Below are 16,529 nucleotides of genomic sequence, written 5' to 3' on the forward strand. Positions count from 1 at the left end.
ATACTGGCAGCTCCACTGCTCTGACTCTGCAGTCCACAGCATGCTCAGCTCATCTCGCAAACCCAGGCCAGCTCCATGCCACACCTGCCGCTGTCCTTGGTGGTTATCACATGGTCCCGGCATCTCCAAAAAGCTGGGGTCGCCACTGAAACTGAGGCTACACCTTCGCCAATGGCCTCTTCTTGCCTCTTGGGTGCAAAGCCTCAGTTTCTCTCCATGACCCCTTCAATTCTGGGGTCTTCGCTGCAACTGAAGCTGCACTTTCACCTATGGCCTTTCCTGGCCTCTCAGAGTGCCAAGCCTCAGCTGCTCTCTATGACCCCTTCACGCTTTCAACACCAGAACCATGCTGGAGACTCTTACACATTACCAAGTCCTGTTTCCAGCTTGAAATAGAGGTGCAGTTCCCCTCTGTGTGTTGACCCTGAGGAAATACTTCCCAGAAGACTCGACCACAGTGATGCTGGTCTCTTGTTAACTTACAGCTGATTTTTCAGCCCCAGCTAACCAGCATCAATTGTCCCAGTAAAGCAAAGGTTTTGCTTCAGGTTCTGGTCTCTTCTTAATCACAGCTGATTCTTCAGCCCCAGCCAACCAGAACCCACAGATTCTCAATCTAAAATCTCACATGAACAGCCCTGATAGTCTCTACTTCCCTTTGAAGCTTTACAAGCCAGGTCTCCATCGTCTACAACTCTTTCAGCATAACTGTTCCAAGCTCCACAGCAACAAACTCTGAGCATGCAATGGCTTTTCCAGCCCAAAGTTCCAAACACTTCCACAGTCCTCCCAAAAACACCAAGTTCAGGTCTGTCACAGCAATATCCCACTCTCTGGTACCAATGTCTGTCTGAGTTTGTTCTTCGTTGCTGTGACAAAACACTCTAACCACTACCAACTTGAGGAGGAGAGGGTTTATTTGTCTTACATCTCCTGGGTCACAGTTCATCAGGGAGCCCAAGGTAGGAACTCAGGACAGTGAGCTGGAGCACAGGCCATGGAGGAAGGCTGCTTACTGGTTTGCTCCCCTGTTCCCTGCTCAGCCTGCTTTCTTATGCAACACAGGCCCACCTGCCCGGGGTGGCACCACCCACAGTGGGCTGGGCCCTCCCACATCACTCATCAAGAAGAAGCCCTTCAGACATGGCCACAGGCCAGTCCAATAGAGGCAATTCCCGATTGAGGCTCCCTCAACCCAGGTGTGTCAAGTTGACACTAAAGGTATCCAGCACAAATCCCAAACAAGAAAAACACAGAAATTAGTAGCAATTGGTTATTCATTTGACAAAAAAATATCTAGATGTCTGATGCATTCTTGTGACCTGAAAAGTTGCTCACATCGCACTAGCAATCAGGACATGCAAATTAAATTAGCATTGCAGTTTGTTAAGCAAATTGACAAGAAAGAGAAGAAAAAATAGAAAAAGCTTCTGAGAGTGTGAGGAAAAGTGGTCCTTTCATGCATCGTTGATGGCCACATACATTTTCAAGGGAAACTTGACATAGTAAATTTCAAAAACAAAATCATGGGGCTGGAGAGACTCAGCAGATAAGCTCTTGTCCTTCCAGAGGGCTCTATCAGTTCTAGCGCCCACATCCTGTAACTCCAGCTCCTGGGGGACCCAACGCCTTTTGCTTCTGCAGGCACCTGCACACATGTGCAAATACCTACACACTGGTACATACACATATACACATAATTTTAAAAACAAAACAAAAAATATGATCCTTGACCTAAAACCTTCAACTCTGGAAGCTGTTCTAGTGAGAAATCTATCCTACAGTCCATCTGCAATCACAGAATTTTGCATGCTGATGATTGGGTCATGGTCAAGGCAGTTATTACTGGCTTGTATGATGTTCCTTGAAACTGGTAGTGCACGTGTTCTCATCAATATGGAAGAATTTGTAAAGCATTCCATAAGTAAAATTCCCATAGCTAGGAGTGTTCAGTGGAAGAAACACACTTATCATGGCCTCTTGCATTCAGTCCACAGCACTAAAAACGAATAAACATGTCAGCATGACAAAAATAAACAAAAGCAACCCCTGATGTGGCTACAAAGAGGAGACAGCCTGGCCTGCACTGAGGGAATGGTGCTCCCACTTCCCTGAGAATCCAAAGGAAGTTAATTTCTCTGGAAAATGTCATCCATGGAAGAGGCTTGAGAATAAGAACACTCATTTATAAGCCCCCTGGGCAGCTGTTTTGCTCTTAATCTTTTGACTGTTGTTTATAAATGGCAAGCTGCCCTGTGGGCCTTGGCTGGAAAATTCAGGGGCTGATGGTGCCCAGGCCTGCCCCCACTGGCTCTAGGCTCTCTCCCTCCCTGTTGTGAGTGAGCATTGTGTCTGTCTTCTAGGTGTCCATTACAGGTGGTGCCTCCCAAGAAAAGCCTCTTTTGAGCACAGAAAGGAAGCCAGGCTTATAGTGGGGTTAGGCAGGTTTAGGTATGCTCAGATGCCCCACACCTTGGGAAGAGCAAGCCTGTCACAAGGGCTAAGAGGAGAGCCGCTGAAGTGATGGAAGAGGCTCATCCTGGGTAAGAGAGCGATACATATCTACCTACCACTTTAATAGGCAGATCCTTGACTGGGGACCTTCTGAGCAGTCTGCTTGTCCCAGGCACCACTAGCCCAGGATCAGCCTGAGGTGGGAGCCACCCAGTTCCTCTTCTGTGGCGGGCCCTGGAGAAAGTATGCCCTTCTCCCTACTGGAAAAATAACTACCATTCTTTCCTTAATCCACAACAGAGGCTGTAAACACCTGAGCAGCAAATATCTCCCGGGGACTGCTGAGGATTAGGCCAAAATCAGCCAGCATGACACAGTTGGATAAACCAGGGCTAGTGGGAGAGGCATTGTCAGGGGCATTCTCGGGACAGGGAGAGTGCATAGAGGGGGTCATTGGTCAGTCATCCCTGCAGGAAACGTAGCAGTGTGCTGAGGGCCTTGGTGCCTATTCCATGGTATTCTGTCTGCTCCCAGACACCCCCAGCCAGCCGTCCCTGTCTGTGGACTTTTCAGAGTCCCCATTAGAGGGTTCTTGCTCCAGCCTTGTCCTCCAGGTTCCCTTTACTGAATAACCCACTGCCATTCCCTGAATTTCTCAGCCATTCACCCCAACATCCCAGGCTGCTCACCCAGACCCTTTCCCTGACTCCCCAGGGCTCCCAGTCCTCACTTCAAGGTACAGTTCTAGTACAAATCCAGCTTTATCCCTAAGGACCTTCATTTCTCCACCATTTATTCACACATTGGGCTGACTCTTGGTAGGGGCAGGGGCGGGGGTTGCGTGGTGTCACAAGGTAAGTGGTAAACTGAGGTACTGTGGTCAAGGGGGCAGTTACTAAGAGATATGCTCCCACGAGCCAGAAAGAGGAGGTGCTGCTACTCTCAGAGAGGAGGTCAGAGTGTGATCAGAATCAGGAGGCCATGGCCAAGCCTCAGGTGAATGGTGTGGGAGAGGTAGTGAGGGGACCAGGCTGTGGCATGGGCTTCACTTGGAACCAGTGGGTGTGGGCGAAGAGAAGCAGCCTTTACACAGTGTCCTGTGTTCCTTGCTGTGGACTAGAGAGCTCTGGGAGATGGACCTGTAGTACGGGCAGCACGAAGGACTCCTAGCATGACCCTCAGGATCTGTGGGAGGCCAGCCTGCTATGGGCTGGTCTGCACATTGCATCGTGTCTCTCCCTCCTTCAGGTTGGCTGCTTTCTGAAAACCCCACGGTTCCCTATCTGGGTGGTGTACAGTGAGAGCCACTTCAGCGTCCTGTTCAGCCTGAAGCTGGAGCTCCTGTCTGACTGGAGGGCTGAGCGTGTCTTTGATCTGTACTACTATGATGGCCTCGCCAACCAGCAGGAGGAGATTCGGCTGACTATCGGTGAGAAACCCTAAGCCATCTCCACAGAAAACCTCCAGGCCGCCCCAGAACCAGCCCTAACCTGCCTTCTTGGGAAAGTCAGGTAGCCAGAGAGTGATGCTAGCCTGGTCCTACCACAAGAGGGGGCCACAGGTGGGCCTTGAATGCTTGGTGGCATTAAAAGTGGAAGGTGAAGTTAAGACCACATGGCAAGAGCCCTGAAAGCTTTGCTGACCTATTTGCATTTGTTTTTAAAGCCATGGGGAGTCATGGAAGGTTTTGGAGCAGAAGAGTGATGAGGTCAGATGCATTTTTAGGAAGAATATTGTGATAACTGAAGCACGACACGGGTGAGGTGGAGGCTAGAGGTAAGAGGCAGGTGAGCTGTGCAGGTGAGATTTGACAACCAAGAAGGAAGGTAGATCTAGTCACGATGGAGATGAGGGCATGGTAAATAGGGCTGGTCTAGTCTGGAGTTGCCTGACTGGCCTCAGTGAGTGCACAGCCCTGAGATGGCATGTGTACTTTTCCTTCCCTCCTCCCCAGATACCATGCAGACCTTCCCGGAGGACAGCCGCAGGGACCTTGTCCCTCCACTGGAGCTCTGCATCAGAACCAAGTGAGTGGGCTGCCTCTGGCTTTCCAAGTTCACCCTGAGAGGCTGGGATGTGATTGGTTGGGGGCATTGGGCCTGTAGGCAGAAACAGTAACTTCTTGGGAGGCTTGATCCAGAGGGATGTGGCAAGGTAAGACCCTGGAGTTGGAAAGACACTGAACTGGGTACTTGTGCATAGGCAAGTGTTTCCATGGGCTGAGGGAGAGGTTGCTCACTGGCAGGAGGCTAAAATAGGACTGGAGGAGGGAGTGGGCTGGCCAGCCAGGGTGTGATGGGAAGCGGCGGCCTACAGCAGCAGCACCATCCCATGCCCTGTGTAGGGTAGTCCTGGCTACTCTATACACTGAACAGAGATACTCCTGTCTCTACAGCACTTGGGGTTCCTTGACCCAGACCCTTTGCATTCAGAGGAGGTTTTGGCCCAGACTGGAGGTGGGGAAAGCCTGGTCCTTTTCCTCCTGAGTTATTTGTTGAGGCCCATTCTGGGGGCTGCGCTCTAGAAGGCCTATGGGCTATCATTGTTAAAAGCCCCTGGCCCATTCCACTGGCTTTTCTCAAAGCTTGAAGCAGGAGACCTCAGTGTACAGTGGGGAGGCAGTGGGAAAGGGAGGACCAAGATTCCAGTTCCATTTTCCAGGGAGTAGTGCATGTTGTAACAGTTCTGCACATGGGTTCTGTTACCAGGCTGCAGGCTGGCTGTCAGCTACTGGATGGATTTCACTTGTCTGACTCTATAAAGTGGGGACACTGGCAGCTCGGCATCCACATGGACATTGATGAATGCTCTCTAACACTAACTCTCATTGTGATGGTCCCAGGCACTCATGATTGGGTGCAGTCTCAAGAGGAGTTTGTTTCCCTGTCTTCGAGATGGCTAGGGCCAGGGTCACAGCCTGACCCTGAGATTCTGACTACCTGAGATGCAGCTGGCACACCTGGAACCCAGGGGTGCTGCCCCCTTACAAGCAAGCAAGTCTGAATGGGACTGAGGAAGAAAGCAAGGCCTCCTCTGGCACCGTGGACACATCAGGAAGGGGAAGTGGGAGGACCACAAGCATATCCTCATGTGCCAGTCCCTTCCTCCCCCCATGTAACATTCCTGCAGAGTCACGGGCTGGTCGCTTTCATCGGAGAATTAAGGGCACTTGCAGGTCGCTGTCCTTTCATGTACAAAGGGCCACTCATTCAAGGTGATGAGTGAAGGGCTCTGAAGGGGAAAGGAGGTAACACGGGCCTTGGCACTCAGTTCAGGGCACTGTAGGAAGCCACAGGGTGTCCTTTGTGCTACCACAGCCTCTGCTACCTCCAGACCACTGGGACACTTCTTGGGGCCTTTTCCTGACTGTCTTTGTACCCCTGCCCCATTAGTAGCACCCCTTAATCTTCCCACTGCCTTCTTTCGATAATAGACCGTTCCTAACTGCCTAAGCATCTCCCAGCCTGGCCCTGACTGGGCTTTTTGGGCTCAGTCCTGATGGGCAGTTGTTTGAGAATGGCTCAAGATTCCGGCCTGCGTTGAGAAACAGCCTCTTGCCCTGAGTTGGCTGGCATTGAGTTCAGGCCAGTCACTGAAGGTCAGCTTGGACCTCTTCTGTTGGCGCTTTTTTCTCTAGGGACTGCTCTCCCCCCTCCACCCCAGTGACCCATGATGAAGGAAGCTGGAGAGGATGCTTGAGTTAGGAAGTGGGACCTAGGCTTGCCCTACCCTCACTGCTGCTCCCTGTCCAGGGCTTGGATGAGGCAGAGCCCTGGTGTCCTCAGCAGTGCTTCCCCAGTGCTTATCACAGAGGGGAAGTAGAACTATTTTTGCAGTATATTGGGTTAGGGCTTCTGGGCTTTAGGGATGCTGAGATCCTAGACACCATCCATCCTCCAGATGACCAGGCAAAAGCCATGTCAATTCCCGGCTCACCCGAGGGAAGTCTCACTCCAGAGCTGAAGTCCTCCAGCCTCCGAAGAATATGTGAGACCTGACCCTCAGGGCTACCTTGGGGGCCACCCCAGGCCTCTGACACCCCAGGTCTGTGGTGGGACCTGAAGATGAGAATTTCTGTAGAGTTCCAGAGTGCTGCCAATGATATAGCCCAGGATCGCTTTTCTTTTCAATACATTTTTTAACTTAATTTTTATACATTTCATATAATATATCTTAATCATATTTAGACCCCCTATCTGCACACACACACCCCTATGGCCTCTTACCAGATTTCATGCATTCTGTCATATATGTTAAGGCCTATCAAGTCAAGTTTGTGTACCCAGCTGTCCCTCAGTTTGAGTTTATTCACTGAAGCCTGTTTAACCTATCCAGTGTCACTCCCTAAAAGACCAACTCTCCCTCATCAAGCAGCAATCAGCTGCCAATAGTTCCTTGGCTAAGGTTGGGGCCTCCTGCCCATTTCCCTACTTTTATGCTGGCTCTGGAACTTATGTGATTACAGCAGTAGTGACAGCACACACAAGATCCATGCAAACTCAATTGGTTTTTAAAACAGATTTGTGTTTGCACATATGTGAGTGTATATGCACATGTATGTGTTGTGTGTACCTATGCATGCTCTGGAGGCCAGAAGAAGGTGACTAGTGCCCTCCTCTATCATTTTCCATGTATTTCTTTGAACGGGGGGGGGCTCATGTTTTCTTGGCTAGGCTACTCCAGTCTCTGTCCCACTTGTAACTGGAGTTGCAGGTGTATGTGGGATGCCTAGTTTGTTATCTGGGTGCTGGGATTTGAACCCTGACCCTCATAATTGTTTAGCAAACAGTCTTAACTGTTGATCCATCTCTCCAGTCCCCAAGTACACTTAAGTGCACTTGGGAGGCAGAGACAGGCAGATCTTTGCAAATTCAAGGTCAACCTGGTCTACATAGCAAGTTCTAGGCCAGCTGGGGCTACAGGGAGACCCTGTCTCAAAAAAAAACGTGTGCTGTTCTAGTGTGTAAGGGCCTTCCCTTCCCTTCCTGTCTGCCCTGTGAACCAGCCTGTGAGAGTCAGTTACTAAGGGAGGGACCAAAACTCCAGTGTCCTGCATCATAGCCAAGGACCCGGAGACGCTCTTCATAATACCAGATTTCTGCCTGCTTGACTTCCTCACCATGCCCACATGGTGGGTCTACTTGGCCAGTTACCATGGTGGAACTTTCCCAGAATTATTCTACCAAAAGCTGAGTGGGTGAGTGAAGAGTGAGATGGCTGAGTCCCTGTCCCCCTTGACCCATCAGATAACATGCCCCTGTCATGGGAAACAGCAGCCCAGGAATCCTGTTCCAAGGAGTTGAATTACAAAGGCTTTGAATTTTGTTTTCACAGAAGATTCTCAGACATCTCAAAGGGAAAACTTGGGAAAGTAGCCTCTGAGGTCACTCTGAGAACCCTAGAATGGTGTCATTTCTGGGCGTGGGGAGAGAGGCAAGTCCTACTGCCTGTAAACCTGCCTTAGTGTACACATGGTGCCATAGCCCACATTCAAGTCACTACCAAGACAGAAGTCAGATTCTTAACACTTGGTAAGATGGTACAGAGCGCTCACTGTCATCCTGTGCATGTGTGGGATAAATGGCCAGATGGAACACTCAGTGGGTAGGTGGGGTTTCCTTTCTGTCATGAGAGCTCTCATGGAATCAGGAATCCACAGAAAGAACAGTTGGAGAAGAATTGGTAACCATTCTCAGAGAGTTCACAATCAAATGGAAGTCAGAATCCACCCTAGTCAAATCCAAGGGAAGATGACTTCTCACCCTTAAACCCTGCCCTGCTGACCTGCAAGATGCATGACCTACCACTGACTCTGCATGAAGGCACCACATACCTGGTCATCTGGCAATGTGCTTGGCTCTACAGAAAGTTCCCCAGGCACTACCAGACCCAGCCCTTTCTTTCATAGATGGGCGGTGGGGGGGCTCTCTGGTATGGAGGTCTGTGCCCCAGCTACACCTCGAGTCCCCAGCAACGTAGACCATCATCGTCCCAGCCCAGTGGAAGGTTACCGAGAGGGCAGTGTGATTTCCTGCCACTTGGCTTTGTTATCACAGAGACTTTGCACAGGCCCAGACTGCGGGTTTTGTCTTCAGAGAAAAGCATCCTAATTAGAACCATCCCAAGGTCCCTGCACCATCCCTGCTCTTTAGTGTGACACACAGCTCAGTCTCTAAATCTCTGTTACCTTTGCTGTGTCAGGAATGTGGGGTCCATCTCCTGCCACCCCCTGTTCTGTAACCATGTTAACCAAACCAGAGTCTTTGAGGGTCATTTCCAAACAAGGCACACGCTGACCTCTCCCAGGCTTCCACCCACATTGGACTGAGAGAAAATGAAACAGTTGTCAACAGGCCAGAGAGAAGAGGAAAGAACTCATAACCGGGCCTGGGGCTAGGGCCCAGATGTTTCTGTTTGGAGGCTCAGACAAGAAATTAAAACCGTAGTTCAGCCTGGATCGGTGCCTTTGAGGCCTGGGAGAGCACCCACCTCCTTCAGGGGTACCCTGCCCACCTAGGCACCTCTCTTCCCTCCTGCTGACACCCCTGCCTCACCCATAGAAGGGGAACCCCCTAGTATCCCACATCTGGTGTCTGTCCACACATTCCCACTCTGCCCTGGCTCTTCACTGTGTATGGGTTGTCTTCCTGAATTTATCAGTCAGACATCATGATCCCTTCCCTAGGCTGCTGTGAGAAAGAAGAACCCTTTTCAAGGGGCCCTGAACCTGTGAGGAAAAGCAGAAGAATCAGTTGGGGGCATCTGGAGTCAAGGGCCTGGGTGAAGGCATAGAGTTATATACAAGACAGTACATTGGCTCATAGCAGGACTTTGTTTGTGATCATTGGTGTCAAAGGGAAGAAGAGCAAAGAGTGAATAAAGACCTAGATTTCCCTACTGGGGGTCTGGGAGTACAGTGCGCTCTGACCTAAGCAGATATCCAGTAAGAGCAGCCGGGGTGGGGCATGTCCTCATACCTCAGAACTCTGGGGAACAGATATTAGTCCTGCCTGTCTGAACTTAGTACAGGTGCTAAGGGTCCCTCCCCAGGTGGTCTCTTCTGCCAAAGACCTGGATCTGACCCTAGAGGAGGGTAGGTGGGCCAGGAGGTGGACACTGGCCAAGGCAACATTTGGTGGGAGCCAACAACTGGCTCTAGAGCCACCTCTGGTTCTGAATGGCCTGAGTGCAGGGGCAGAAGCTTGTGCACAGGTGGAAAGTAACCAACAAGAGGATCCCTGGGTGCACTTGCTGCAGTCCAGAGCTTTGAGACCACGCCTGCCATCTTCTCATTGATTAGGGCCCTGTGTGGGCTCTTGCCCTGCATAAAATACGTCAGGTTAATCTGAAGTCTGAATCTGTTCATGCTGAAGTTGCCTCTCTGTTGCAGTGATTGTCCTGGGGGTCACGTTTGGCCCATTCACTCCACTACTAGCTTAGCAGTTGAGTTTAGAACTAGCATCAACATGGAGAGGGCTAAGCTGCTGGTCCTGGTGTTGCACCTGTGGGATTATTTCGCGGTTTTCGGACACTTTCAACTATTACAACCCAAGGGAAATGTAATAAATGTCCCACAGTGAATAGGCTAAGAGCTATACAGTGCCAAGGTGCTCTGAAGTATCCACTCTGACTGCCTCCCGAGTTAGCGGAGTTGGGAGCCCAAGGCGCTGACCCTCACTGCAGGCTGACTTCTCCCTATCAACCCTCTGCTTCTCTGCTGTCTTAATTGCTCACTTGCCATTGTAACTGACCCACAGCCATTCAGAGCAATTGTCTTGGTATCTCAGCCATTTTAATATTTTAGCTCTCGTTTCCCACTGCCACTGCAAATGTCTTCTCCCCAGTGCCTTTGCACCTGTTGGCTGGGCCGGAAGGTTAGTTTTCTTTGTAAATGACCACAAAACCAAACATAAACCCAGCAGCCTGTCAGTCAGGCTCTGTGATAGTGGCGTGACACAGACATGGTCCAGAAGCAGATAAGTGTGACTCATGTTGCACTGAAGCCCAGCTCCATTTTGTACATTGGAGCCTGTGGGAGAGCTTTGGTTGGCCTGCCAGTGGGGAGGGTAGAGGTTGACAGTGCAGATCTGAGAATATGGATTTAGGATATGTACTTAGTGGCCACAACTTTAATGCCTTGTAGAGATCTTACCAGAATAGTAAAAGCATTTTAATGGTGCACTTTAAAACTGGAAAGATGATGAACAGAAAGATAATTGAAAATCTCAAAACTTGATAGATCCATTAATGCCTATGCCTGCATTACATTGCTGTAGATTACTGAATCCCTAGGAACACAATAGCTGAGGTAGAACAGCCCTGGCTTTCAGAATCTGGGACCATCACCGTGCCTTCCGGCTGCCAGACCACCCTATCTGTTCAGTGTGCACGTCAGAACAGGGGCCGTTTCTTCTCCTGACTGGACTTGCGATAGCTTCCCCTGGACATCATGAGACTTCAACCCCAAATCATACCAGCAGTGGACCTAATAGTCAAACTTATCCAAATCACATCAGGTTGCCTCTCAGTACAGTGGCAATGTCTGTTACTCAGGCAGTGATGATGAATGCTACAACGTGGGTACATTTCATCAACGTGGCCAAGCCCTGAGGCTCTGGATAGAGCCCCCTGGATCTACCCAACACACAGAAGCTCAGGATATAGTCTAAAACACCTGGACACCACTGAGACTTAATCTCCCATATCTAATAGAAATAGGCTGACCCTTTGGATTCCCACACTGATGATAAGGGTCAGGGAGTCTGGGTGAGTGCATGTTGGTCCACATCTTGCAACACAGGTTAGACTAGAATTGGGTCTTGCAAAGGTCATTCTTCCAGGATTTATTCTTGTTTCTAAGATTAATTTTTTCTTTTTATGTGTATGTATGAGTGTATGCTATATGTGTGATTGCTTGCAGAGGCCAGAAGAGGCATCAAGTCCCCCTGGATCTGGAGAGTTATGAATGGTAGTTAGCCACCATGTGGATGTTGGAAACTGAACCCTGGTCTTCTGAAAGAGCAGCAAGTGCTCTTAACCCCGGAGCCAGCACTTATTCTTGAAAGATCTCTTTTTAAAATTGTTTTGCACATTCTGTTCACTGTAACCAAGGAAGGAAAGGATTAGCTGCCAAAAAGCCACTCAATTCCATGCAGGATGAGGTCTTTCAGCATCCCTGGATGCCACCGAATGATGCTGAGAGCACATAATTTTGGAGGCAGGTCCTTAAACAGCATCCATGGCAGAGTTGGTTTTTCCCATCCACCTGTTCTAGCCTTTTATGCAGAATGTATTTTACAGTTTTTTCACAGATGATCCAGCTTCCCTGGGACACTGGCTGGAGTGCACATTAAGACATGGCTCTGTCTTGTGTCTAGACTATGAAGAAATCACATTCTCACATCCTCAGTAGTTTTGCAAAGTGTGTCCTGTCCCTGTTGTGTCCTGGGTGGAGCCAGAAGAAGAATGTGATGTTAATTGTTCCTCCATGGAAGGAAGAGGCTCAGAATTGCCACTAGAATTTGGTTTTTGTTTTTGTCTTTTTCTCCATATGGCAAGAAATGTGTTTGTTCCTTTGATGGGCAAAGGAATGATATAAAATGTACAAACTACGCAACAGGGGAAAATATACTTTTGCATCTACCAAGAAGTTGCCTACAGCTAACAGGAAAGTGAGTTAGAAGGTTAGAGTGAGCTGAATCCTGATGCCTCTGGAATTATTTCATTTTCAACCTAAAAACTAGAGACGTGGAGGAAGGAGGGTGGGTACAGTGGAGGCTGGGTTAATAAACACAAGTGATGCTGGGGTGATGAACTATCCAGTCACCACTCCATATAGATGGGGACTTGGTTCCAGGATCCTTGAGCATACCAAAATCCAGGCATGTGTAAATCCCCTCTGTGACATGGCATAATATTTACATAGGGCCTACACATAGCCTCCTGTATAGTTTAATTGTTGGATCACTTATTTTTTATGTATATTTTATTGCATTTTTGTGCATTTCATACACTAGATCTTAATCGTATTTAGACCCCTCCCCATCTGCACCACCTCTAGATCTCCCCCCACTGGATTTCATGTATTATATCATCTATGCCAAGACCTATTCCGTCAAGCATTTGAACCTAGATGCCCCTTGGTGCAGATTCATCCACTGGAGTCTAGTCAGCCTCTCTAGAGTCACTCCTAGATCATTTATAATACCTAATATGATGCAAACACTTTTTATACTGTGTGTTGGATAGCTTTAGTGTCAACTTGACACACCTGGGTTGAGGGAGCCTCAGTTGGGGAATTGCCTCTATTAGACTGGCCTGTGGCCATATCTAAGGGGCATCTTCTTGATGAATGATGTCGGAGGGCCCAGCCCACTGTGGGTGGTGCCACCCCTGGGCAGGTGGGCCTGTGTTGCATAAGAAAGCAGGCTGAGCAGGGGCCAGGGGAGAAAGCCAGTAAGCAGTGTTCCTCCATGGCCTGGGCTCCAGCTTCTGCCTCCAAGTTCCTTCCCTGAGTTCCTACCTTGGGCTCCTGGATTAACTGTGACCCAGGATATGTAAGCTAAATAAACCCTTTCTTCTCTAAGTTGGTAGTGGTCAGAGTATTTTGTCACAGCAATGAAGAACAAACTAAGACATACTGTATCACCTAGAGAATAATAAAAAAACCCAGGCTGTACATGCTTAGTACAGGTTGTTGTTTGATCTACGGATTGTTGAATCTGTGCATAGGGAACCATGTGTTTTAGTTGCTTTCATGCATCCATGGCCACAGTATCTAACAGAAGCAATTTAAGGGAGGAAAGATTTTCATTTTGTCTCACAGTTTCTAAGGATTTCAGTTCATCATGGTGAAGAAGGCATGCATGGTAGGTTTTGGTGGTGACAACATGTATCAGAGGATGTTCATGTCATGGACCAGAGAGCAGAGAGTTTCACAGGAACCAGGGGTTGGGTGTCATCTCCAGAGGCCTACTTCTAGTGATCTCACTTCCAAAACATACCGCAGCCTCCCAAAATAATATCACCGAGTGGGAAACAAGCATTCCAAACACAAGCTTTTGGGGAACCCTTCAGATTCAAATCATATCTTCTTTTTTCTCTGCCTGTGACAGTTTTAGGGTATGACTTTACTTCTGGTTTTGAAAACAAGATAATGGTTCCCTCCCAGAACCTCATGCTCTTCTAAAACATTCTTAAGCCCCAGTCTCCTACCTTGCTCTTGAGCAAGCAACATCTGTGTTCTAGTTCATACAGTCTTAGGATGCACATATAGGCAGAATGCACTTCCATAAATTACATAAATTCTCCATCTGCTGTAAATAGGATTCCTCTCAGTTGTTTAAAAAATCAGCACTATGGATTAGGAAAAAGTGGTAGGAAATCTCATGGCCTTACCTACAATAACTGTTAAGTTGGAACCAAGATGCTTTTAAAGTGTCTCACTCTGACTGCCATGCATCAACTTAATGCTTGCTTCTTAAGGCTCGTAATGCAGATTTTCAAAGGCTGTCTTGTTCCTGTGGTGCTCACAGCCCTTCACTAGCTTCCTGTGACCGTCAAAGAAAAGCCCAGAATGTTTATGAAGCCCCACTAGCTTCCCAGGCGTCTCTTGCTTCTTTCTCCTTGCCTTTCCGGCTCCATCACTGGATCTCCTCCTGCACCTTGGGAGGTTTAACAGGTACCTCTGAAAGGAAGGAGCTGGATCTAGATGTGCTTGGAGCAGTCACATCTGCAGAGAGCCACAGCACCAGGCACAGTCAGTTGTGACACAAATGAACAAATCACCTACCACCACCATCTTCCCCACTGCTGCCAGAGCCCTGGGTGCCTGTGTTCTGCATTTCCTATGGATGTCTGGGTTGGGTGAGAGTAGAAAGCCAGTACTCAGGGTGGAGTCTTCAAAGCCTCAGAGACAGAGCTCTTTCTTAGGCCCCTACAGCTCTAACACTCTCTCCTATCACTCTTGTAGGTGGAAGGGGGCTTCTGTGAACTGGAATGGCTCAGACCCCATCCTGTGACCCTTGGATGCACCAAGCTCTATGACTTCAGCACTCATCACTGAGATGACCCCAGAACCCCAGGCCTCAGGGTCAGGTCTCTGAGAAGAGTCATCCTGGCTGTGCCTGCCTGGCCATAGAGGCATGCAGAGCTTTCCAGTTCCTTCCATGAAGGGCCATGGTAGTGCCCAGTGCACTGCTAGGGTTCCCTCCCTGGCCCAGCTATGACTGCCAAAGACAGGAAGGGGGCCACCAGAGACTGCTTCTTTTCATGTCCCTCCTTCCCCTGCTCCTCCTGGGTGGCCCCCTCACCAAGGCTTCTGATGTGATTGACCTCGGGGACCCTGGGCACTTGTTACTGCAGCTGCTATAAAACAAGAGTCAAACCTATGGCGAGATCTGAGGCTTGGCATGAAGTCTTGGTATGAAGGGAGCACAGGTCTACTCCAATCATGGCTCAAGAGTGATATGGGGGTGTGGAGGCTCAGAACCCCACTAAGCAAGGGCATTTCCTACAAGGATCTTGGGATAAGCTAAGCCCTTTCCCTCAGGGATGTCCTTGGCTGGGGTTCTCTTGTTAGTTGTATTTTCCACTGCAGAGCAGCAGTCTAAAATATAGACTACATGGTCTGTGCTGTCCAGGGAGCAGCCCAAGCCTCAGAGAGTCTCAGTCAAGGAAGACCTGGATCTTTTGTGAGGCCACATGAGAATGGAGTGGCCTAGGGAGGCTAGGATGGGTGGAGTGGGGAGCCACTCAAGGAGTGGCATCTTGGCCAGGGAGGCTAAGATGGGGACAAACAGAAGGCCCAGGTGCAGTCTTCCCTGTGGCTATGAGGGAGCGTGTGGATTGAGAACTGACTGACTGCTAGTGTTTGTGGGCAGAGCTTCGGAGGTAGTCACAGAGCAAGGACAGAGATTGGGTCAGGGAGATGGACAGTCCGAGCCTTGCTTGCTGCATTGATGTATATCTTATAGCTTTCACAAAGAGGGAAAATAAAGCAGCAATGGGAGGCTGGGAAAAAGCAACAGGAGAGTGGCCTGGGTCATAGCCAGAGTCCAGGGCTGCTCTGCAGTGGCTCACAAGAAGGGCCTAGAGGCAGTGCTCTAGCCCTCAAAGACCCTGTCACATGGCTGTCTAGGTGAGGAGCCTACAGAACCTTGGGGGCCGTGGATGCTCACACACAGGGACTAAGACACCTAAGGGAGTCAAAGATGCTTCATGGCAGCCCATACCTAGCCTGTGTCCACATGGGATTTTAGGATCCTCACTCTTCTGAGGCCTGACAGTGCTGGCTGTAGAGAGACCCCTTCCTTTAGAGAGCTAGGCATTTGGTGTGGGCAACTGCAGAACTTGTGTTCTTGTGGACAGGGTATGTGCAACAGCCTAACACATCTCTGGGGATGTGGAGAGTAGCCAGCTGCACTAGAGAATGGGCGGGCGGGATGGCCCTCTCCTGCTGTGCCAGGCCCCATGGGGCTCGCTGTGTAAACCTAGGTGGTCATTCGCAGTGGGTTTCCAGCAGAAATGCTTCCTATATCTCCTCCAAATGTTTATGCATTTGTTTTCCTTGGCCAGGGATGGGACGCTCCAGAGTGTCTGGCCGAGGAAGTTGGTTTCCCTGCAGTGACCTTGTTTATCAGCCTGGGGAGGAAAAGTGTCTTTTCAGTGAAACCCACATAGTCTCCTTGCCAGAGGCTCTTTGGCAGGGCTAGTGAAAATAAACGGTTCCCAGCATTGCTCCAGAAGTTTCATTCCAGCAGAGCACAAAGCTTGATTTTCTAGAAGCCCAGATGCAGATCTTTGGAGTGTGGTGCCCAGGAATAGAAGGTGGGCAAAGCCAGGCACTGCCACTCCCAGCTAAGAAGCCAGATCAAACCTTCAGCAGCCCCATCAAGGCCATAAGAATGGAATGCAGGCCACGCCTCATCACAAGTGAGCATTCGGCCTCTGGGTGCTCTGTTTTCCAGGGATGTGGTGGCTAGGCTTCAGTGACCCATAGGTCTCTCCCAAGTTGTATTGAAGTCTTTTGTGTTCTCATATATGTGTGTTAAGGGTCCATAACCTTGGCCACTCCC

General features: G+C 49.5%; 1 protein-coding gene across 2 annotated transcripts in view; it reads left to right on the forward strand.

The window, feature by feature from the left end:
• Positions 1-16,186, forward strand: part of Mindy4 (MINDY lysine 48 deubiquitinase 4) — a 152,848-nt gene extending 136,662 nt beyond the window's left edge. The window contains exons 16-18 of one of the 2 annotated variants that reach the window (XM_008827521.3): positions 3,703-3,883; positions 4,409-4,481; positions 14,426-16,186. In XM_008827521.3, the coding sequence (XP_008825743.2) occupies positions 3,703-3,883; positions 4,409-4,481; positions 14,426-14,474 (303 nt within the window). In that variant the 3' untranslated portion in view covers positions 14,475-16,186. Of the gene's footprint in view, positions 1-3,702; positions 3,884-4,408; positions 4,482-5,162; positions 6,536-14,425 lie in introns of those variants that run through there. The other variant, XM_029560838.1, reaches the window with a different exon arrangement.
• Positions 16,187-16,529: the final 343 nt, after the last annotated feature.

The sequence above is a fragment of the Nannospalax galili genome, unplaced genomic scaffold (genome assembly GCF_000622305.1).
Source record: "Nannospalax galili isolate Female #2095 unplaced genomic scaffold, S.galili_v1.0 scaffold132, whole genome shotgun sequence".
Taxonomy (NCBI): Eukaryota; Metazoa; Chordata; class Mammalia; order Rodentia; family Spalacidae; genus Nannospalax; species Nannospalax galili.